The 24942-nt window shown below is 44.8% G+C and overlaps 4 protein-coding genes across 4 annotated transcripts; 2 read left to right on the forward strand and 2 right to left on the reverse strand.

Annotated features, from left to right (window-relative positions):
* Positions 1 to 4992: 4992 nt before the first annotated feature.
* Positions 4993 to 5385, forward strand: LOC120104881 (classical arabinogalactan protein 10-like). Its single transcript, XM_039116775.1, has one exon. The coding sequence runs from the start codon at positions 4993 to 4995 to the stop codon at positions 5383 to 5385; it is 393 nt and encodes a 130-aa protein (XP_038972703.1).
* Positions 5386 to 13028: 7643 nt separating this feature from the next.
* On the reverse strand, positions 13029 to 13868 carry LOC120104882. The gene has a single exon (XM_039116776.1). The coding sequence runs from the start codon at positions 13866 to 13868 to the stop codon at positions 13029 to 13031; it is 840 nt and encodes a 279-aa protein (XP_038972704.1).
* A 3505-nt stretch (positions 13869 to 17373) lies between these two features.
* On the forward strand, positions 17374 to 23144 carry LOC103717971 (ATP-dependent RNA helicase DEAH11, chloroplastic-like). The gene is made up of 2 exons (XM_039116790.1): positions 17374 to 18401; positions 22193 to 23144. The coding sequence occupies exon 2, from the start codon at positions 22300 to 22302 to the stop codon at positions 22960 to 22962; it is 663 nt and encodes a 220-aa protein (XP_038972718.1). The 5' UTR covers positions 17374 to 18401; positions 22193 to 22299; the 3' UTR covers positions 22963 to 23144.
* Positions 23145 to 23297: 153 nt separating this feature from the next.
* On the reverse strand, positions 23298 to 24345 carry LOC103717970. The gene is made up of 2 exons (XM_008806565.4): positions 23935 to 24345; positions 23298 to 23860 (listed from the first exon to the last, which is right to left on the reverse strand). Exons 1-2 carry the CDS (start codon positions 24198 to 24200, stop codon positions 23488 to 23490), a joined length of 639 nt encoding a protein of 212 aa, XP_008804787.2. The 5' UTR covers positions 24201 to 24345; the 3' UTR covers positions 23298 to 23487.
* Positions 24346 to 24942: the final 597 nt, after the last annotated feature.

Consider the following 24942-nt stretch of genomic DNA (forward strand, 5'->3'; position numbering starts at 1 on the left):
GTCTATTCTTTTCTTGACAGAACTACAGTGACAAAGTTAATGGAGTCCTATCAAATTGGCAGGGTGCAGAGCCGGAGTTGACGCACCACCATCTAGTTTCCAAGTACCAGAAACATTGAAAAAGACCTCACTCTTTTTGCCTTCTGTTCCCCCCCTCAATTTGAGGTGGAGAACATGGGGAACGTTGTAGTCTTGTTACCTAGTCTTCTCAGCCAATTCTCGCCAGCCTAGAAGGGGGCTCCAGTAGTCCACGCTTCCAGCTCATAGCAAACCACAGCGTTTTTATGTGGGCCACGTCGTTTATTGAGTTTGTCTTTGGACAAGCTGGCCTTTTGGAATCAAATAATGTGGTTGACTCGCGCTACGTGGACACTTTTTTGTACATCTCTCATGTCCTCTTTTTTTTTCTTTCAAGGTTGTGACTCACAGCTCATTCCTGTTGATTGATGAGGTTTGTTTATTTCAGTGAATCTTCTCTTCTCTCCAAGGACATGGAGAGATCATTAGTCACTTGCGAACGAGCCTAAAGAATGAAATGGTCTCCTTAGCCACATCTGTGAGGTTAATCTTCCTTCCTAATTAATGCTTATAAAAAAGATTGCAAGTAACGTTTCCTAGGCTAGCTTTTATGTTGTTAGCGCTTGTATTGGTCTTTGTAAGAAATTAAAGTAGAAAAAAACAAGAGCAATACTAAGCCTTACAAGCTCCACCAAGGACTTAGCATGATCAGGTAATGGTCCGTCAACCTGCCTTCAGCTCTCCCACAAATCATGCCAACAGTCTTGGCTCAACCTAGTTGGCAGATATATAGGACTGACAACTTATAGGCACAGCCCTATAAATAGAGAAATTGGCTCATGTTAGAAATCTTAATGAAAGGAATATTCATAGTCTGGCAGGGCTAGATTGATGGCCCATGAAATCTATGCTCACGAAGTTCTAGAGAAATTTCATCTGAAAGTCTTAACTTGGGTGATCACTGTCACCCCTAGTCACATGTCCCTTTTCATTTTATTTTATTTTTATCCTGTCATCTCTCCTCTTCTCTTCACATCACTAGTTGGCAGAGGAATCCTATGTTCAGAGAAAAGCAAAGGAGGATTTCTTTTTGGCTCCCAAAGGAGGAGCTTTGAAACTACAAGCAACGCACCCACCCGGCCTAACAAAGTGATGGCTTGGTCTTTTTGCCATGTCTCTGGTTGCTTGTGGCCTACGGGCCCTTGTGGAGTCTCACACGGAAGGGAAAAGAGAAAAGCTGGGACTGATAGGAGGACTAAGGGAACCGTGCCTATTGAGCCGTAGGGTTCTATTCATCTGCATCTTTCTTTGGATGGTACCACGGTCTGAAAAGATGGGCTGGTTTGGATTTACATTTCCCTCCCTTCGCTATCTCCCTTCAATGTCATGGTCATGGATGGCGTGCATGGCGGAGGTTTTGGGTGCTGAAAACCTCGCGAAAGCTTTGGCCAATCGGAAAAGGTATGACTGCCTGGGATTGCACGGCATTTCCACCAACGAAGATGTCAGGCGATGCAATTAGTCCAAACTAGCCGGCATCGAGGTTTAATGCTCCGTGCGAACGCTGAAATCATAGTTGAAAATAGGACCACGCATTGCTTACGTCCGATCCGAATTGGCTTTTGGAAATATAAGATTCAAAGACAACTTACTGCTGCTTTTTTTTTCAGTGGGTTTGAATTGGATTGGCATCATTTTGATCAGTTCGAGTTGGCTCTGAGATCCAAGAGTTTTAGCTGACGATGCAATTCGGGTCAGCGTTGGATCTAGGCCTCTAAGACCACACAACACACTCACACACACTCATCAACTTGACGTCAACTAGTCATGATTTGTTCTTAATTTTCTCTTTTTGGTTGGAAATGGATTGTGATTTTAAAACATAGAAATAAGAGGAAGATTTGGGCATAATTTGGTGAGCTTAATTATTTCAATGATAAAAATTATAGGACTAGGCCATCTTGGAAAACAAACAAATCGCAACGTATTCTGAGTTTTGCTTGTTTCATCATTTACAGGGTTATAGTGAAATAATGGTCCTATCATTTGCATCGAGGGATAAAAATCACATTGGGGTTATTCAACATACTACCAATCATTGTACGCAAATATCTTTGTTTGTAAATAAAATAAAGCCTTAATAACACTAAAGTTAATAAAGCTACTGCAAACAGTGTCCAGCTGCAGAGTGGAAAATGCTGTAGGAACACTCACACACCCAAAAAAAAAAAAAAAGAAAACAAAGAAAAAAAAAGGTTCAGTTTGAAGCACATTGGAGAAGAACTGGAACAAGCTGATGGCATTGAGTTGCAGTGAAGTACACAGTTCCTAACTGTTAAGGTCAACCAAGAGCAACAGTGCCATGGACACTATATTTATCTCCATCAAAATTTTGGAGGTCTTATATCATCATCAGAGTTCAAAGATCCTAGAGTTTCTGCAATGGCAAAATAAGTGTAATAGTGGCATGGGCACAATATTTGTCTGTATCATAACTTTGCAAATCACCGTAAGTATATAAAATGGAATCAACCTCGAGTACAAGCCATCAAATAGTATAACCACTGCTTGTGAAAGCTGGGGCTTAGTATAACCATAGTTCAAGAAAAGGTTAATGTCTTGCAAAATCGAACCCTTGGGAGGTTGTACCATCCGAACCAAAATCTACTGGTACAAATATATATTTGTATTCTTGACGAATTTTAAGTTGAGTCTTTCAATTAGGCTTCTTTGGGCTCGGCCCGAGCTACAAGCCGGCGTAACCGGCAAGTCATTTGGGCTATAAAATTTTGGCCGAAGCCCGATCCTGATGTAGTGAATCTTTATGGGCCAGACGCAATGTTGCAAAATCGAGCCCGATCCACAACAAGATCAGCCTATGGGCCTAAAGCTGGATGGGGCCCATTTCCATCCTCGCCTAGGCTTAGGCTTCCTTTGTATGTAACACTTCAGTGCGGCCGAGCTTTGGTCTACTCTGGAGGACAACATCGTTGCTGTGCAAACGTTTCTAGTGAGTGGCATCTGGCTCCATGATTTTAATATTGTGGTCTGCTGGATCCCCTTGGCCAAGGCCCAGATCACCCTCGCCTTCTTTATACTCTTGTTGCTACTTGGTTCATGGGCTCTTGCATGGTGATGGTGACCCTTTACGAGACAGTAACTAGCTCTCATTCCTATAAGCCTAATTTATAGTGCAATCGTCTCGATGACTGATTTATAAATAGGAGACAATATGATTGGCATAGTGTACGACCATGTTGGTGCACATAATGCCTCATGCAAATAATAAATATTGGACTGATAAGGACAATCACCCGCCAAAACTAAACAAAAAATCAATTACAGAAGGAAAACAAATTTGATATAATGGACATGCTAGAACCTACTCTCATATATTCAATTGATTACCAGCTCTTGCATTTGCACATTCACTTTCATTTATATGTATGCATCAAGGGCCCGGTATCCAATTGGTGACCTTTTCTTTAGGGCTTAAGCTATTAAGGTTTACACTTAGCATGGACGAAAGTGGAGTCTCCGGCTTCAAATCTTTGTTCACACAAATTTGTTCTTTAACTCACTTGTTTAGAACAATATAACTACCACAGTGACTTTTATAATGTTCATTACAACAGCATTATGACAGAAAATAATGGATAACAAACCATAAAAGTATTTTTGGTAAGAATTGAGAAGATAAAAGTTTCCATTTATTTATTTTTATTTATTTTAAAAAGTATAAATGAAATTATGATCATTATTTACTCTAGAAACAATAACAAGAAATAATGAAAATAATATAATGATTATTTTAATATTTTTATCTCAACCGTTATAAAACTTATTTTAGATATAAAAAAAAATAGAGGTTTCCAGGCCTGCGTACCGCTGTAATTAACTTCGACAGCTATTCATTATTCTCACTGCTTGGAAATTTCGTGCTTGGCTGGCTCCTTCCAGAAGCTTCACAGCGGAGCCTTGGACTCCGTCCTTCTGCACCCCGTCATATTCTCCTCCCTTTATTCATCCCCCTCCCTCCGATTCAACCCGCGCCACCTCATCCTAGCCGTTTGATGCTCGATGGACGAGTGCCAGCTCACCACAGCTATGTTTCGTGGGTTCTCCGGAAAGTCGCATGTGCTCCCCACGTTCTAATTTGCTGTATTAAAAGCAAAAAAGAATCAGTCATATAAATTCTATTTTTTTACTAAGTTTTTCTGAACATAACCGCCTTCTCGCCACGCGACGCGACCGGTCCCGCCGGTCGCGCTCGCTGCCACCTTTCTGACAAATTTTTCAAACTTCCCAACGGCTAGTTGGACTTTGACGCGGCTTTCCAAAACCTACAACGTTCATATCTGCAACAAGAATGGCCGTTCGATCACCAACCTACGGCAGTCCCGACCGTTCCTTTTCTTTCCGTTCGCTGCCGAAAGTCGCCAGATTTTTGGTACCCCAAAAACGGAAGATTCCTCCAGAAAAGAAACGCGGAAAACCAGAGCTTGACGAAATCCAGCCCTAAATGACGCGTGGACACCTACAAAACACACCAAACCGAAAGTCGGCACCGCCCAAACTCCATCAGACGATCCAAAAACAACCGACTCCAATCAGGAACGTTTCCATTTCAAACCCACCAACCAAGCACCCACCTCATCAAAATATGAAGCATTTTTTAATTAAGGCTCTATAAATATAACGGCCATGATTGGCTCGTGTTTCTTCTCAGAAAAAGATGATGGTCTCCTGTTGCTTAGCTGTCGCTTTTATATACATTTACTTTTTTTCATAATAAAAAATAAAATTTCTCATCTTTCAACCGCCATTCCCCATGCTCCACTTCTATATATACCCTCAACACCCCTCTGGTATTCCCATTCAGAACTCGACACAAACCCCAGCCGTAACCATATTTTTTTCTCTCTCGATCTCGGTCTCAATCTCCTCCTCTGTTGCTCTCGCTCTTTGGAAAAGATGGCGATCTCCTCCATTCGCTTCTCCGTCCTCGCTCTGACGTTCGGATTACTCGCGGCGGCCTCCTTCGCCCAGGCGCCCGGAGCAGCCCCCACGAGGCCCCCCACCGCCGCCCCCGTTAGCCCCAGAACCCCAACACCCGCCCCGGTCTCAGCCCCCGCCGGCACTCCCCCGGCCTCCACCCCGATACCCTCCACCGCTCCGGTCGCCTCCCCCCCGGCCCCTCCGACAGCTAACACCCCCTCGGGCTCTCCCGCGGGCTCCCCGACCACCACCATCGGCGCCCCGTCGTCCGAGCCCCCCTCCGCCCCCGGGGCTGACAGCGCGGCCGCGGCGCCCGTCGTCAGCTGGATCGCGGTCGCCGCTGCGGCCGCCGTTGCTTGCGCGTTCTAGATCCGTGCGATCTCTCTGGCGCTTCCTTGGCCGTTGTTTCTCGATCATGTGATCATGCTATTATATTCATTTCTTTTTTTTTTTTGTTTTTTTTTCGTGCATACACATGTGACTGAGTTTAGCTGAGGGTAGGGTGATGATGGTTGTACCTTCTTTTATTATTATTATTATGAGTAATTCTTTCTATTTATTTTACCATTACACCCTCCAGTTTAATCTATTATTTTCCTCTGTTGTCCTTGTGGGACAAGAGTTAAATGGGAATTTGGACTCGATGAAAGTGGGAGGCGTGTTTCAAAACAGGAAAGTGGGGAACGTGCGAGCGGTGCCGCTTCGTCGGCACGTTCGAAGTGAGTTGCAGGTTTGGAATTGCGCGTCTTTCCTTTGCGTGCTCCATCACCCAATTGAACAGCGCTTTATTGAAAAAAAAGCTTATAATTTTATTAATTTGAAATACATGAATCATTTCTTTGAATATGTCATAAATAATGCATGAATAACAATGAAAATCTTGGGACTCATTTGAACATTTTTTCCATGTAATTTCAGGAATCCGAAAAATAAGAATATTTTGAAATTCTATCAATAATTTTTGAGAAATATTGTTAATATGGTCGCTCTAGAAAATCACACAAGTTAGCCAAGATTAAGAAGGTCTTGTGGCTTAACTTTTTTCTCTCTTTCCATAAATTTGCTTCACAAATAAAATCTAAACATATGTATTGCATAGTATATACAGTTGGGATGGTGTGTGTTCCTCTCAACTATAGCTTTTAATTTCAGATGGGCCTTTCAATTAAGAAGGAACGTTGTGCAAGTTTTTGTTGGGAGAAAAAACTGCAAAATGAACTAGACAAAACAGTACGTATCACCAAACTTTTTTGTTTTAAAAATTATTTATAAAATTTCGGTCATTGCATTGGCCTCAAGATTTGGTGGAGTCTGCAAATTTTTCTCTTCTTATTGTTCCTTCTACCTTCTCTAGTTCCTTCTCTTGTCATCTATCCTCCTAGAAAGATCCAATAACCACTCTTTAAATCATTATTGATAAACATTATGGTAAGTAATGATGTAATGATATGTTGCCATTGGAGATCTAAAACTCAAACTTCCACAATCTACCATAATATGAATATTTAATCCAGCCAGCCTTGGCTAAAACCAAGGCATGTACAAGCGATGATTAACTATTTGCAGATGGTAATATGCAGATAAAAGAATCAAGGGATTCATATGCAAACAAAAAATGATCGGACTATTATGCAATAGACAATTATAAAATTGTTATCTTGATAATTTAACCTCTATCAAGAGAATACACCACTAATATTTTTTCCAATTGTGATTAATTAATTAGACCATAAGGACTCACATATGATAGATTATATAATTAATTACGGGTTAATATAGAAAAAAACTGAAGTTGTACATAGATCTCCGCTGCCTAAAGGAAAAATCGAGCATTCTTTGTTCGACTCTACTCTGAGAACTAGATTAACATCACAATGTATTATAACTACAATCTTTTTCTCGATACAAACATATAGACGATAAGAAAATTATATATCCAAAAATAAATAAGTAAAACTCTAGTAAGATCTAAATTTAAGAAAGAACTGGTATCAAACATGGAATAATTAGAAAGAATCATATAATTTTAATCCACATCTTCGTCTCATCATTTATCATCATTAGTTACTATGGCAATATATAGTGACCTAAGTTGTTTCCTTCTGCTTAACACAATCCACAACAATTTGTTTCCTCTTACTTGCAAAATATTCCATAGGAATGTTCAAGACAAAGTGTTTCATGCATCGAGCCAAGTAGTTTGGTGGGTTCACACCAAAAGCGGCACCATACTGGCTCAAACTCAAAACAGGACAGCTTCTGGCCCCAACCTTATAAATTATCAGGGCAATGAGCTATCTTTTTAAGAAGTAAGATAAGTCTGTTCATAGATTTACTGGGGTTAATACTAGTGGCAACTGATCCTATCCTGCATTTTATTGCCACATCAGCAAGTAAAGTCCTAAGTTAATTGCAAAAGTTCACCTGCAGATGTGGCACTGTTAAGTTATGTCATGAGCACAAAACAAAGATGCTAGTAAAACTGTGAGCAGATATAACTTTTCTTCAGAAAAATGCCAGTTGAATTTGACCCTTCTCTTCTTTTTTTTTTTTTGTTGCTGAAAACGGGTTTTCATACAATACATGTACGAATACACCTAATAAAGTCAAAAAACACTAACTCACGGAGAGCCAGTGGTAGCTCCCCCTCCCCCACCCAAAAAGTATATCCTGAATGATGAGCCGCGAAGGCAGCCACCCAATCAGCTGCCTCATTAGCTTCTCGGAATACATGTTTGACCTGTATGGCCATCCCAACCCTACACATCATCCCTATATCCCGAACCAGGGGGTGGTCTGTGCCCTCACCCCTCAGCCCCTCCTGGATCCAACTGATAACTGCGGCCGAGTCGCCCTCCAAGAAAATTGAGCCAGCCCGCAATACCTGCCTCGCATATCGAAGACCCGCCCAGGCAGCTCGTAGCTCTGCCCCGAGAACCAACGTACCAAACAACTGACAGCCACCTGCTGCCACCACTCTGGAGTGCGGGTCCCGTATCACAAAACCCGCACCACCTCGCGCGCCTCCATCCAGAACTGATCCGTCGAAGTTGACCTTGAGGAAACTCGGGGGTAGGGGTTCCCAGGTGAAGAACACCATCTGAGGAGCTGCCGGAGCAGAAAGGGAACCCCAGGTGTCCCGAGCTATCAGAGGTCCATCTGAAGAAGGTCTGATCTCCAATGCCTGTACTCGCGCGAACTCCGCGACAAACCTCGGTGACACTCTGCGCTCACCGAGGGTGCGGGCGTTCCTTGCCAGCCAGATTTGATGTGCTGTGCAGATCGCTCGAATAGCCTCCTGACATGTTCGAGGGCGGGCCAACACTGCTGCATCATCTGTAAAAACTGAAGCCTCCCACACCAGACCCCCTGCGGGAACCCTGCCCACAGCCATGCCAACCTCGCCCACGTACACAGGAAGAGCACGTGATCAACCGACTTCTCAACACTACATGTCCCGCACTCCGCTGGGATCCCCCAGCCTCGCCTGCTCAGCACTGCTCTCGTCGGAAGGCGGTCCCACGCCACTTTCTATAGGAAGAGTGCCGCCCTCGGGTGAAGCCCTGACCTCCAGATCCAAGTGCAGTCCTGTCTCGGCTTATACTTCTGCTGGATAACACTGGCGAGGTCTCCCAGTCTGACACTGGACCGGTAAGAGGAACCTCAAACCCTGATATCAGGCCCTCCACAACCTGGCACCGGAAGGGCCCGGATCCTCTCAGCTAGGTATCCTCCGAACAACTGTTGTAGCCTAGCGTCATCCCATGCTGACTCTCCCGGGGCAAGAAGATCGAAGACCCGCAACCCCTCCACTGCCTCAACATCGATCATGGTCGGCCAACACCTCAATGGGACGGTATCCACCCATGGGTCCGCAGTCACATAAATACTCCGTCCATCGCCAATCAGCCACCTGGTGTTTGCCAACACCGTCGGCAAGTACCTCCCAATATCATGCCACATGAAAGAGACTCGCCACCCACTCCATGCCACCTCTGAGCCCTCGTGGCCATATCTGGCAGCCATCACCTAACTCCACAGCCCGTGTGGCTCTAGCAGGAATCGAGCTGCATGCCGAGCAATGAAAACCTCGTGCCGCTCCAGTAGGGACTGCACCCCGAGACCGCCCTCATTGGTAGGCCGACAGACATGCTCCCAGGCCACCAAATGCACCCTGCGGCCTCCGCCGTGTGACCCCCATAGGAAACATCGCAGCAGTCGTTCGACCCTCAGCAGGGTCGTCTTCGGAACCACGGTGTTGGCCATGAGGTATACTGGCATGGACCCCAACACCGATCTGATCAAGGTCAGTCTCCCCATCATAGACAGGGAAGCCACTCTCCATCTCTCCAACCTGCTCTCTACCTGCTGCACCAGGCTAGAGCACTCTGCCACCCGTAGTCTGCGGCCAGTGATGGAAACACCTAGGCAGGTCAATGACCCCTCCTGCTCAGGTATCTGCAGAATCCCTCAAATCTCCTATCTGACCCTGCTCTCCATGCTCGGGCTGAAGTGAACAGCTGACTTTTGGAAGTTAACTCTCTGACCTGACGCCACGCAGTAATCCGTTACCACCCTGTGAAGGACCCGTGCATCAGAAGCCCGCGCCCTGGCCAAAAGAAGACAATCGTCAGCGAAAAGCTAATGGGAAAGAGGACTAGCCCCTGGGGCGGGGACATAGGCCTCCAGCTCCCTCGGGCACACACTCTCTGCAAATCACGAGACAAAATGTCAGCACAAAGAATAAACAAATAAGGTGATAGAGGACATCCCTGACGCAGCCCTATGGTGGCCTCGAAGAAAGGTGAAGGTGTGCCGTTGACCAAGATAGAAAACTTTGGCCCCCTGACACACCCCAGGACCCAACCGATCCACCGTCTGTAGAACCCGTACGTCTCGAGTGCCTGCTGAAGAAATCTTCATCTGATCCTGTTGTAAGCTCTCTCCATATCCAGCTTAATAGCCATCAAGCTACGTCGCTTCGATGCTCGCTGCAGATCCCACATCATCTCCTAGGCCAGCAGAACATTATGAAAAATATTTCTGCCAGCTATAAACGCCCCCTGCTCCTGACTGATGATGCCAGCCAGGAGAGGCTTCATCCTTCTGACCATTATTCTGGCCACAACCTTATACAAGGTTGTGCACAAACTAATGGGTCTGAAGTGACAGGGCTCCGCCGCCTCCTGACGCTTCGGAATGAGCGTGATAAAGGTAGCCTTCCAATCTTCCGGCATCACCGCCTGAGAGAAGAAACACTGAGTAGCCTCTACCACCACTATCCGAATGATACCCTAGTACTGTCGAAAAAAGAACGAGGGGAACCCGTCCGGTCCCGAGGCCTTGTCTGGAGCCAAGGCCCAGACTGCCTCCTGTACCTTCTGAGCCGACACCGGTCGGATTAGGGCTGTGTTCTCATCATCCTTGATTCTTGCATCCACGCTCGGGGGTTGGTCTCTGTCGCCGGAATCCTCATCCTTCGTCCATCTGACGTGGAAGAAATTCAGCAGGATCTGACGAATAGCAGGCTCACCTTCCACCCGATGTCCAGACCTGTCTCGCAGCGAGTGGATCGTGCTCCGCTGCCTTCGGATAATCGTAGTCCGGTAGAAGAAACTAGTATTGCGGTCACCCTCACGTACCCACTGAACTCAAGATTTCTGTCGCCAGAAGATCTCGTGCTGCCGCAGTAGTGAGTGGTGAGTCTCTAGAAGCCCCCGAAGGTCATCCATGTCATCCACCGAGAGCACACCTTCTAGATCTTCTTTCCTCTGCAACTCAGTGATCGCAGTCTCTACCCCCTCGACTCTCCGAAAGATATCGCCCACAACCTCACGGTTCCATCGCCGGAGACGCCTCTTGGCCAACTCTAGTTTGCGCGACACCCGGTGCATAGCATCTCCACGCACCGGGATATGCCATGCCTCACGGACAATGTCCCAGGACTGGGGGTACGATAGCCAAACCTTCTCAAAGCGGAAGGGGCTGTAATGACTAGGTCCCAATGATGTGGAAATCAGCAGGAGGCAGTGGTCCGAGGCGATCCGAGGTAAGTGACTAACCCTGCAGGTAGGAAAACGGAGGATCCAGTCCGGGGATGCAAAGGCCTTATCTAGATACTCCCAAACCCTAGCACTGCCGAGCTGATTATTGCACCAAATAAACTGAGGTCTAGAGAACCCTAAGTTCACCAGGCCAGTACGCGACACAAAATCGCGAAACTCTCTCCTGTCCACTCTATCCATGAAGGCTGCCCCTCCTCTCTTGTCACCCAAACTCAAGACGCAATTGAAGTCACCAAATACAACTGTCGGGACACCCTGGGTGGTGAGACTGGTGATCTCTTGCCAAAGGACTCTCATGCTCGCATACACCCCACACAAAACCCACGGAGCAGCATTAGGTGCCGATACAACCATAACTACCTGTTGGGGGCAGTTATGGAAGACATCAAAGGTCGCCACCCCTCGCCTCCACAGGAGCAGGATACCTCCTTATAGCCCCCGGGAGTCGACTGCGTATGTCTCCCAGTCCCTCCCCAGGCGCCGTCTCAAACGTACAAGCCCCTCACCAGATAGTCGGGTCTCACTAAGGAAGCAGATCTCCGGACAGTGAACTTGCACTAACCGTTTGAAAGAAGACATGAAGGACGGCTTGGCCGCCCCCCTACAATTTCAGGCTAGGAACCTCATGGATCACAGTCCACGTAGTCGGCCTCTGACCCATCCTCCCCCTAGGACGTGGGGCCCGCCTCAAGCGCGCTACCTGGGCCCTCCCGCAGCTCATCAGATACGACCTGCATGACTGCCGCCCTGATACGCTGCACAGCAGACGTGTGGTCCGTGCCCCCTCCTGGAATCAGCGGCGCGGCCTGACTCCCTGCCGGAAGCGGCACGAGGTGGTCCCTGGCCCCACTCCCACTGGAGGCAGCCTCCCCCTGCTCACCAGCGGTCGGAGGCAGAGAGCCAAACCGGAAAACTCCATCAGGCTCAGTGCCCACCCGCACGTCCCATGGCTGCACCTCACTCGTCACGCCCAAAGTGAGACGGGCATGATCATCGTGTACGCAGGGTACTAGCTCCAAATCAGCTCCTCGATGAGGAGGGCTGAACCGAAATGGCCCAGCTGGTTCTTCGCTCGGCCCTGCAACGCCAGTACAGCAAAACTCCCCAGGCCCAAATCAGACTAGGCCTGTGGGCCTGCTGAAACTTGGCCCAAGAAGACAACCGCAGGCTGGGCCTGAAGGCCCATAGCCTGCATTTCCTCATCTATCCACGCGGCCCGTCGGTCGCGCGCATCCTCGCATGGGCCCAGCGAAGCCTGGGCTCGCGTGACCCCAGCGCCGGGCGCGTCCGCAGGTCTCGACGCACCGATGGCGCGTGGCACGACAATGGCGCGGGGGGCGCCGACGGCTTGAGCCGCACCCCGGGCCGCCCCCACCGGCCCGCGACCCCGGCGCCCGGCCTTGTGGGCCCGGTTGCGCTGGGCCGACCCAGTCAAGATCCCTCGGCCCACAGGCGCGAGGGCCAGCTGGGCCCCCTGCCCGGGATCCCCAAGTGGGCCAAGGCCCGCCGGCGGCCTGGGCCGCTTCTGGGTTTGGGCTCGGGCCGCGGCCTTTTTTTGGGCTCAGGATCAGCCCGCACCGGGGCCTTGCTGAGTCGCCGACTCGGCCCCGGGTCCCCTAACTTGGCCAGGAGGTCATCGGCCGAGTCCACCTGGAGGGGGCCGAAGGGAGGCTCCGGGTGCCCGTCCCCCTCAATGGCCAGCGGTGACCGGCGGCGTGCCACCTTCGTTGGCTTCTGCCAGCCGTCGGTGTCCGCCGGGGACACCGGCGTAGTTGGGCGAGGCGCCGGAGACGGCGGCCGAGTCGAAGACGACCCGGGCCTCGAGTGCAGCTAGGTCATCTCCCCCGGCCGCGGTGGCCGATTCTCCCGTGGGAGTCGCCGCCATGTCGCCACCATCCAGTGACCGTAGATCGGTCCCTGTACGTCGTCCCCGACGCCTGGAGACGGTTAAGCCGGCCCGCCCCCCGGGTTCACCTCAACTGAAGCCGAAGCCGAAGCCGAACCCCCCTCGGCGCTAGTGGTTGCCGGAAAGCGGCAAGCCGCTGCCTGGTGACCCATCTGCCCACACCGGGAGCACAAAGCCGGGGCATTTTCGAAGACGAAGGGCTGCCATCTCACCTTCGTCTTCCCCTGGATCAACACGCCCGGTAACAAGGGCTTGGTGGTGTCGACCGCCACCTTCACCCGGGCGAACCCCATCGCCTGCCGCTGCTTTGTGACGCCGTCCACAGTGACCGGCTGGCCCGCCCGAGCGGCGATGTGGAGGGTGGTCGACGTCGACCAATATTCCGGCGGCAGACGAGGCAGGCGGAGCCACACCATTGCCGTCTGCACGGCCTCCTCCCCGGGTTCGAAATCGGGAACCCATGGGGTCATGGCTAGGAGTTGCCCGGCCACCACCCACGGGCCCTCACTTAGTGCCCGGTCCTGGTCCTCCGTCGACCGGAACCTCAGGGCAAGGTAGCCGCCCGCGAGCGGGACGGCCACCACCTCCTTCATCTTAGACTGAGCGGCGACATCTTTCGCCACCCACTCGGCTGGGACACGGTGGCTGAAGCTACGGACCACCGCCGCCTGCCCTTCCCACTCGAGCCGAGCCGCCTCAATCGGCTCCTCCGGAAGAACCAACACCTCTGGGAAGCAGCGGCTCAGCCGCTCCACCTCCGCGGCCGTGGGCCATTGAGTCACCCATGGCCCCGGCCTCGTCCAGGCGCCAGAACCCTTACCATTGCCTCTCGCCGCTCCCTCTGTTGCCGTCCCTGCCGGTTGCTTCCCCTTCCAGTCCATCGGGCGCCCTGCAAGGTAGAAGACAGTGAATAGGGGGGTGGCCCTGGAGGACGCCGAGCTGTTTGCTTGGATCCCGTCGCTCATCCCGCCATCCGGATGGACGGTCGGCCTCCCACGACGTCGGAATACCACTTCGACTAGATCAGTGTTGACACCGCCGATCAGTTCTCCAGCAGGAAAGTAGCCGTTAGGAGTTTCCCCAGAGTTCACTAATTACTTCTCTTCTCGGTAATTTGACCCTTCTCTTCCTTTTGGGAACATCATGGACTTGATAATTTTTTCATGATGAGCATTTACAAATTTTCACTGTTTCTAATATTAAAAAAATGCCAGTACTCACGTACTATGTCACCACCCAGTTCACCGGTCCTTTGTGGAAGTCGATGCCGGAAATCCATTAACACCATGTGCCCTTGTGATATGTAGCAGGAATTCCAATATAATCCTTTCCATGCCAATTTACCAGCGTGAAAATGATCAAACGAGTGTGCTAGTTCTTTACTTTAGCTTCTTCAAAAAAAATTCTTTACTTTTGTGGGTTCAATAGCCGAACCTTATTATCGTTCTCAAACAGATAGACGTATTGTGTACAAAAAAAAAACAGATGGACGTATTTTCTATAGTCATGTCAAATCGATAAGATAATGACCTGCAAACAATATTAGGTTAAGTGAGTCAAAATTTGAGAGCAGAGAACTGTGAAGGTCCATAACACAGAAATTCTCTCTCAAAAATCTCTAGATGTAGAAGATTTTGATATTTAGCTCTTGCTTAGACTGCCGCTTAACATCTCCGCCAATTTTTTTTTGATTGAGACATTTCGATCGGCCATATAGATTGGCCATTTTGTTCTTGGCCTTGGATTCAATGGACTTTTTCTATTCGTATCTGTGTGTAAAATATATTATTGTGAGTAGAAGTAGGTGCATCTATGTGTAAAAACAAGTCTAATCGTATCCATGAGATTAAATGGACAATGATAACTATGTAAGGGAAATGGTCAGACAAAAGATCATATAGTTGCAATCAAGTGCCCAACAAGGGAGCTATTTATGAACAGTGTGTTCTTGATGCTCAATTAAGCTCTATTCAGAGAAGAGAGGGTGCTCATGAGCAGCAGGGTGGGAGGTCTCCCAAAATTGCAGACTGGGGGGGGGGGGGGGGGATCAATCCAGAGGGTTGTAATTAGGCTAGGTAAGAGAATTGAGCCAGGGAGGGGATTGTGTTATTGACCAAGATAGCTGACCCTAATTGAATTTGTTGCACTTCAAGATGAAAATTCACAAGTATAGTGCATGTAAACTATTGAAAGATGGCTTTTCAATTTTATGTTTCTTCCTTAGTTATTTATTGCAATTTTATCATTTTATTAAATATTAAATTATGATAGAGTGGATTATGCCTGCTGACCTGGTCATTGATCCTATTTGAATTCGTTACATTTCGAGACAATAAAAGTGATTCTATTTCTTACTATTCAATGCGAATTGGTAGATAAAATACCACTTGTTAATCAGAAAAATAAAAATCTATATATACTGTGCATGCGAATTATTGAATTCTGGAGCTTCATTTTTTGTGGTTCATCACAAATTAAAATTCACTTAAATCATTTTCATCATCTCCATTCTCCATCCTTCATGCTTAATTCCGTTTCTCTTCCTCTTTTTGCTAGCGTTTCCAACTGTTGCCTTTTGTTAGAGTTACCATCAATCTCATATCGTTGGCCCATTGAAGTTTATATAAATGTACCTATTGACTAAGTAAATTCACTATATTAAGATTACATGATTAGAAAAATTGAATCTGTTAAATTATTATGGAGCGTCTAATTTTAGCGATGAGAACACTAACCTTAATTGAATATGTTACCCATCAAGATGATGAAGTTATTATATTTTACATTCATAAATACAAATTAATAGCCGGCTAACGCTTGATAAATAAAAATCAAAATAAATAGTGAACCACTGATATTTCAAATTTACAAGTCATCTTTAATTAACATTTGTTTAAATTTATTAGCATTTTATCTTTATTATTATGGGCCAGAATGCATATTTACTGAGCTTGACCCTATCTAAATCCATTACACTTCAAAATAATAAAGCACTTCTATTTCTTGTTGTCTATGCAGATTTGTAACCGGCTATAATTTGTTAATTAGTAAATAAAAATCAACTCTTGTCACTCATGCAGACCTTTGAAAGCTAGCACTTCACTTTTTAAGGCTTGATATTTATTAAAATTCACTTAATTCATTTTCATTATCTTCATTCCTCATCCTTTCATCCTTCTATATTCAACTCCCTCAGTTGCTAGGGTTCCCAACTTAGTTTCCGGTTTTTGTTGAGAGATAACTAAGATTGTCTTTTAATTGAATGTTACCTTTCAAGATGATAAGGTTGTGGCATTTCACATTCATTGAAACAAACTAATAGTAGGTTGATTCTTGCTAAATGAAAATAGGCATGCATTGTGCATCTAGACTACTAAAATCTGGGATTTCAATTCCACAAATCATCTTTTATTAGAATTTATTCAAATTTATTACCATTTTATTTTAGACTAAATTATTATCGAACAAATCATGTATTTTGAATGACGTTGACCCTAATCGAATCCATTATACTTTGAAACAATAAAAGCAGGCCTATTTCTTTTATTTTATATGGATTTGTAACGTATTTCTTCTTTTTTATGCGGATTTGTAATCGGCTAAAATTTATTCACCAGTAAATGAAAAGCAACACACATCATTTCATGTAGACCTCTGTGCTTCACTTTGTAAGATTTGCATGTATTAAAATTGACTTAATTTGTTTTCATTATCTTTACTCCTCATCCTCTCGCCCTTCCATATTTAATTCTCTCTCTTGCTGGGGTTCCTATCTTAGTTTTCTCTTTTGTCGAGTGTCACCATCTTCATCTTCTTCTAATTGAATCTGCTATCTTTCAAGATAATAAAGTGATGGTATTTCATATCCATCAAAACAAATTAATAGTTGGCTAATACTTGCTGAATACAATTCGGCGTGCATATCATATGCAGACCACTAAGGCCTAGCATTTCAACTTTGCAATTCTGTTGTAATTGAAATTTGTTTTAAATCTATTATCATTTTATTTTAGATGCATAATGACTGAGATTGATCCTACTGAATCTATTATACTTCAGAACAATAAAAGCAGTTTTATTTCTTATTTTCTATGCAGATTCGTAATCAACCATAATTTGTTAATTAATAAATAAAAATCAACATGCATCAATCATGCTAACCTCTAAAATTTTGCACTTTATTTTTTTTAAGATTTGATATTTATTAAAATTTACTTAATCCTTTTTTATTCTCTTCACTCCTCCTCCTCTCACCCTTTCATGTACAATTCCTTCCCTTGGTTTACTTCGCCATCTACCTCATCTTTTCATCGGACCCACCTCCACCTCGATAGACCCCACGTCCAACCCCGCTCCCCACCGTTGCTGTTCAACCGTTTCCCTCCCGCTTTCGGCAAGTAAAACGCTAGCCCTCGTGTTCCGTTCTTTCCACCGTCTCTCCCTCTTTAGTCCCACTCGTCCTGACCTCTCTCTCTCTCTCGGCTTCCATCTTTCTTCGCGAAATCCCTAAGAGAATTTTTAGGGTTTCGTTGCGCCCGATCCGGCCCGGCGTATGAGGAGGGGCTTCCATCCCGATCACCGCCCGGGGCGACCGCCATTCCGGCCGAGAGTTCGCTTTTTCGAAAGAACGGCTGGCCTTCAGTCCCCAACCCCACTGGAGGCGCTGGCAAGAGCCGCCGGAGCCTCGGCCCGGGTTCGTCGTCCTTCTCCGACGCTCCCCTCCCACCGAGAAAGGCCTCTCCTTGTCCTACATCCGCGACTTCATTGTCTCCTGTCCTTTCTCGCCGAGGAAGTCCTCGGTCTACTCCAAAGGCTCCCGCGTCGGAGAGCTCCACTTGCGGTGCTGGGCCGACGCTCTCGAGGCCACCGTCTACCTCTGGGGCCGCCGCCTGGAAGGCTCCCACCTCTTGACCCCAGCATCGAGTCCTCCACCGGACTCCTTCTTTCTCAAAGGGCCGAAGAGAAGAGCCGCCTCAGGATCCTCTTCGCCGGCCACATCAGGGGCCTTCTCGAGTGCGAGGCGATGCGGCAGTACGAGGGGGAAGATCGAGCAGTTGGAGAATGAGATCAAGAAGGTGTCGAAGATGCTCATGAAGCCGAAACGGCTGGCCACCTATGGGGAGCTGCAGGACAGGAGGAGGAGTCTGGAGGTGGATAAAGAACAGTTGGAGAGCAGGTTGAAGGCGTTCAGGGATGCGATGGAGGATCTTCTCAATTGCCTCCGCAAGCAGCAGCAGCAGGAGGTCTGTGAGGAGGAGGACGAGGAGGGGGAAGTTAAGATTTTTAATCTTCTGGGCGAGTTGGATTGGAGCACGATCCACAATGTGATGAAAAGGGAATGCCGGCGACTTAAGGACGGGTTGCCCATCTATGGTTGCAGAAGGAAAATTCTTAGTCACATATTTTCCAATCAGGTATTAGCTTTTGTCAATAGAGTAAGTGGAGATATATATCTTCGTTATGCTTGTTTGTTTCACTTAATAAATTGCTCTCTCCCACTCGTTCTGTGCATGGAAGGGTGATCTCTGATGGTTCTTTGCAATATTGTACTGTTTCTCTTCCCACCACTTGATGGTTGTATCAGAGTGAAATTTGTAAGGAACTACCTATGCAAGTTATGGTAGCTATGGTGATCTTGATAGAATGTTGACATTAGGTTGAGAGTCCTGGTATAAAACATTGTCAATTTAAGTGGGTTTCTTTTGATCCATGTAGCAGTCCCATATAGAATGGATAAGGCCTGTTGGTTAAGGTGTATAAACAAGATCCTAAAATAGGAGGTAATTTGGGTTGTTTTTTGATTATCTTTGCATATGCTTTATATCTATGTAGTATGCTATTTTCAGTGGATTCTGTTGAATTAATTAGCTAAGCATTGAGAAAATATTTTTGTTTGCTAAGCATGCTCATTTTATTAAGCTCACATGATTATTTGAAAATCATCATTTTGAATGGTCAGTTTCGTGGGACTTGGTAAGACAGAGATCCTGATATGTGTCTTCAGAATGTTGCAAAGATTCTGATATGTGTATTAATGATATTGTTTTTATCTGAATTTAATATGGGATGCAGTGTTGGTGCTTGGTATGTCCCAGGGCACATGTCTTATGTCGAAAACACATTCTAAATGAAATTTATTGTTCTTTAGCGATAATCAGTTCCAAGGCTTATGATGAAAACCTAATGTCAAGTATTAAATAAACATGTTTACACAAACTTTAGGTTGCATTTTGCAACACTTGTGCATGCATGGTTTGTGATGTAGCCTTGGAGAAAGGGTCATACTTTGGTATGAGGAGAGAGAAAGAAGAAAAAAATTAGGAGACATAAACACAGATCAAAGGAAAGAGACGGATGATTGGGAGGTGAAACCACTATCAATTCTTTTTTTCTTCAAAAATCAATTATCATATTACAAGTTTGAATTTCCCTCTCGCTTCTCAGAGAAGGATAAATAAATGACCAAAATACAATCCTAATATATGCAAAACCTTTCTAATCCAACCTATTAAATCAGAAATTGTGACAATAATTAACATAGGACTCCAAATGAACCAAGATGCTGATTTTCTGATCAAAAAGGGTTTCCTAAGCAGACATATGAACTCCCAAATTTGAGGAGTTCTCAAGAACTAAGATTCTTTCTAAGAGATATTTTGATATGCTTAGTAACTTTATTATATGGTTAGTAATAATATTTGTTTAGCTTCTTTTCTCTTAACTGATATGGATGTATTTTTTGTACTCAAACAAATCATTTTGATTACATACTGAACAAAATACATGCATGTAGGTGTTAATAGATAAATTGGCTGCAAAATAATTCTTGTAGCATCTAGATTAGAGAACCGTGCCAGACACCCTGTATGAATTTCAACCTCATCATGGAAGACAAATTTGATATCATATTTAAGCTTGAAGTTATATGGCATTTGATTTTCATATTGGATTTGATCGGATCATATGCCTATCTACCTAGTTTTTCTATTTAGTAACTAAAAATGTTGTTCTCGTGACAAAGTATTGCTTGATTTAGTTTGTATCTGCAACTGATCTGGGGCATTCAGGTTGTCTCTCATGGCAGAAGATACAGTGTGAACATGTGTTTCGCAGTCATTAATTATCTTGTCCTGCTTGTGTCTACTTTGTTATTAGGAAACAACTGAATACTTGAAAGCTTCCAGTGAAAGAAGGGCATGTGTGCATTTCCTTTTAACTAAATAATTTGACTCATTGTCCTTTTATTTTCAAATATCTGTTTCCTTCTGCATATCTTGTTCCTGTTCCTATTGTGAAAATAATGGCAATATTTTCCATTTTTGCTTTCTACTGCTCTAACCATGCTTAGTACTCTATGGTGCTGAATGATGAGTACTGCGTATGATTCATTTCTCACTCAGAGTGTCTGAATTTGTTCCTGCTAAGTTAATTATTATTTCTGATAGCCATATTAATTTAAATATTGAAGTCAAAGAGCCTAGTCTTTGAAAAACTTTAAAGGGTAATATCTTGGTATCAATATGTCACATTACATCTCTTTGGAATAACAGATACTAATTGTTTATTTAACATCAATGATAGGGACTATTTTCTTTAAGATATGATTTAGTCCAGCAAGGTCCGAGTTTGAAAACAAAGTTGACTGCTAGAATGTTGAACAAAATCAGAATTCTTAGTATGCAAGTGAGAAACTTTGGAAAAGAAGGGACTCATAGAAGGTGTGTGGAAAATGAAGAGAGCAAAGTTTGGAAAGGTTTACACAATTGTTTGCTGGTACTCAAGAATCATGCGGAAATGTACATAAATTGCTGAATAGGCTTTCTTTTTGGTACAGAAACTACTAAAATTTAGTTAACCTAAAAGACGACTTTGTTTTGTTTTTAGTACCCGAAATAATTGTTTTCCTTATTTTCATGGGATGTGCAGGTGCTAATCTATGAAAAAAATTTGTAGTTACATGCCTTAGTTAACAGATTAAATTTGAATTTTCAATAGATTAGTATTGAAATTGCAAGCAACATCCAAGATGATGATGGCGCAGATGGCAAAATGCATCAATTAAGCGGCTAGATGTGAAATTTCAAGGAGAAATTTGATGGTGGAATATGTAAGTCGAAAGACACATCAAGGAGAAAAAAAATTGCTTCAACTCTTTGCAGGGAACTTGAATTGCATATATTCTGAGAGAAAAAAAAGGAGTTTAAAAAGGGAGGCAAGCAAACTGATGAGGCAATCATGCGACTTCAGTGGTTAAATTCTGTATATGTCATTTCCAATGCAAGTAAATCTTCTCCATAGGAAAGGGAGAAATTTTGTGAGAAATTTTATCTTTCAACTGGGGAATCGTAAGTCGTTTAGTTTTATACTCTTGTTGTAGTTACTTTCTTATGTGGTACCATGTGGTAGGACTGCAGACCTTTTAATTCATCATAGACAATATCGTTAAGAAATTGCATTATATTTGATATCTTTTAAGTTCTCTAGGTGTAGAACATGACTAAGGCTCCATTTGGTAGAGCTTTTGGAGGGTCAGAAAGCTCTAAAAACACTTTTAAATGGAATAGAAGTGTTTGATAAAAAAATTAAGATGTAGTTTTAGCTTTACCAGAAAGCTAAAATAGCTTTTTGGGATGAAGCTTCTCCAGAAAAGCACTTTTAGGCTCCGTCAGGAAGTTGTTTTGAGTTATAATTTTTTTTGGACCAAAATACCCATGATAAAATATAATACTTACATAAAATAATAATATTAATATATAATGATAATAATTATAATATTTTATACTTTTATTATTGTATTATACTATAAATATAATATTATATTATTATATCATCATACATTAATATATTATATTATATAATATCAAATTATGTTATATTATTATGCTATAATATACAATATTATATTACTATATTATAATAATAGTATATTACATTACTGTAATATTATACTATATTATATATTTATGTATTAATATATATTATATTTTATTATGCTCTATTGTATAATACTATGCAATATTCTTTATGATTATTTTGTCATACCAAAAATACTTTCCGAATTCGTTTACTAAATACATATTAAAATTTCATAGCACTTTAGAAATATAGTTAATAAATAATTAATAGCTTTTTTATAAAAACTCTACTTCAAAAAGATCTACTCCGCCAAGGAGGCCTAATTCTCATGTGGTATCATACCGTGCAGGCGTATTTTATAGTCTGGAAAAGAACAATAATGGTTCTTATCGAGCGAAGATATCTGCCAAAGCCACAAGAACTGTTGCAGACTTGCGGAGGGCTGTGGAGCAGTTGATGAAAGGCAAGACCGTAAGCCATCCAAGCCTCACTCCAGCAGTGCTTCAGCTACTCCTGTCCCGGGATTGCGGGAAACTCTTGAAAGCTATGGAGCAGAAGTCTGGAACCTGCATTCTGTATGACAGGCAGAATCTAAATGTCAAAGTGTTTGGACCCCCGAAGGAGGTTGCTGCAGCTGAGGAGAATTTGGTGCAATCACTGCTATCTCCCCATGAGGACAAGAAACTTGAGATCCATCTCCGGGGTCGCAACCTCCCACCGGGCTTGATGAAAGAAGTGGTTCAGAGATTTGGAACAGATCTTCAGGGGCTGAAGGAAATGGTGCCTGGGGTAAAGCTGACTCTCGACACCCGATGCCATATCATCAATGTTCGAGGAAACAAGGAGCCGAAGCAAAAGATGGAAGAGGTGATATCTGAGGTGGCACTATCAGGGATGGCCGAGCCGCCGTCAGAAACCTCATGCCCAATTTGCCTGTGCGAGCTGCAGGAGCCTTACAGGCTCGAAGCCTGCGGGCATGATTTCTGTCGGAGATGCTTGGTTGATCAATGCGAGTCCACCATCAGGTCCAGAGATGGCTTCCCTCTCTGCTGCACCAAGGAGGCCAGGGTGCAAGAAGCTCATCCTGCTCGCGGACCTGAGGTCTCTCCTGTCGACTGACAAGATGGAAGAGTCCTCTCATATCTTGCGAGAGATACAAGGAGTACACATTAGTGGAGCGGGTCAGGGGGAGGGAGGACATAAAGGAATGCCGGCGTGCCGTCACACGGTTGAGAAGATCGATGGTTGCAATCACGTTGAGTGCAAGTGTGGGACGCACATTTGTTGGGTTTGCTTGGAGTCTTTCGGAAGCAGTGATGAGTGTTATACGCACCGTAGGTCTGCGCACCAGTCATACTGATTTAATGAATAAATATAGTTGACAGAAATATTTCTGAGTATGTAAAATATGACTGGGCATGGTATGGAAAGAAATACTTCATCTTGCCAAAGCCATCATCGGCCCTTCCGATCTCATACTATTAGCAATCTTCCCTCTCTTCATGCATATGAGTAATCTTGACTTGATAAATGATCCTGAGATGAAATTGATCTGCTCTGTTTTTTGAGTTTGTACATGGTTAAGTCCTTTGTAATGAGAGATCTACTGATTTTTGCAAATCAATGGACACACCAATGGAGATATCAAAACATGCAGCGGCTGAGCACAAACCCCATACTGGCAATGCCCAAGCACAAGGCCAAAGCCAAAAACCATGAGTCGGCAGGCTCTGCATCATCCTCATCCATCACTTCCTCCTTCAGGTTCATCGAGCTCCTCTTCTTTAGCATTGAGACCTCGATCTCGAGCAGCTTCACCCACTGCCGGTGGGCATACAGTCTCGACGACTCCTCCAAGATCAGCACAGCCAACTCTTTGTTTTGTTTGTTCGCAAGTAAGGCCGCCTTCTCGGCTTCCCGTGCTCGTGTCTGTGAGAGCTGCAGGGCTCTTAGCACGCTTGAGTTCTCGCTGCCTCCATGCTTCGATCCCAGTTCATTGTCCATTTGATCATCCTTGCTGCCAAATCAGAGAAAATAAGCTTTTCAGTCGACAAAAGAAAAACCAACTTATGTTCACGGTGTGGAGCTTACATTGGTGCTGGAGTTGGGGCTGCTTGTTTTTGTACTGGGATGGCAGGGCTGATGCCTCCAATCCCCCTCTTGGCATCATATCCCTTAACTGAGAAGACCTTGAGGGGAGGTGGAAGGTCACAATTCTGGAGGAGGCCACCAGTTGAGGTCTCCCTTTCACAATGCTCCAACTGCCAATCCAAATACCATTTTGAGCTGCGGGGCTGTGAGCTTATTTTCACTTGAGATCTCCGGCCAGGAGAAGGCGGTGGAGTTGTTAAATCCATAAATGGATTTAATAAGGAGTAGAGGAATGAAATGCTCTTCCCTTTTGGCAGGGAAGAGGAAGGGAAGAAGGGGGTAATAGAATGGTGTGGAGAGGGAATTTGGTGAAGAAGGGCGGAGAAAGCGTGACGCAAGGAAGGTGTTTTTCCGAGGGGCCTGTGCCTAGATTTATACAGGAATCATGTAAAGTATGTTGTGTCGTTTGCACCGCTCTATTGTCATGCAGTCGAAGACAAACCCCTTTTCGCAAGTTCGCCCACCAGTTCACGTTTAGAGCGAGGGCCCATAGACCGATCTTGATGTCAAGTGCGCGTCGCTTGTTTTGGGGCTTCCGGATACGACCATTGGAATCATTACCCCTGTTTTAGTGCCCATTGTTTAGGTTTATTTTCGAAGAAGTTATATCCTACACCATACACATCATGCAGCAGTACACTATGCCGATCACCGCATCTCATTCCTATAGGCTCTATTTATCATGCGCTTGTCTCAGTGATTGGCCTAGAGCACTGATGAGCATGAAGCACTGCTATATAGTGTATATTTGTTCATGGTACATCGGTGGCTCACATACGACGGAAGTGAATGCAGCCAATAAAATTTAAAAACAAAATATTACATAAACGCATTGGCACAGTCTCGTGGTTTATTCAGATGAAATATCCAGAGTGGTAAACCGCGAAGGAAGCAACCCAAGATGCAGCATCATTCACTTTCCGATATACATGCATGGCCTGGTGGGAG

Source organism: Phoenix dactylifera, unplaced genomic scaffold (assembly GCF_009389715.1).
Source record: "Phoenix dactylifera cultivar Barhee BC4 unplaced genomic scaffold, palm_55x_up_171113_PBpolish2nd_filt_p 000139F, whole genome shotgun sequence".
Lineage (NCBI taxonomy): Eukaryota > Viridiplantae > Streptophyta > Magnoliopsida > Arecales > Arecaceae > Phoenix > Phoenix dactylifera.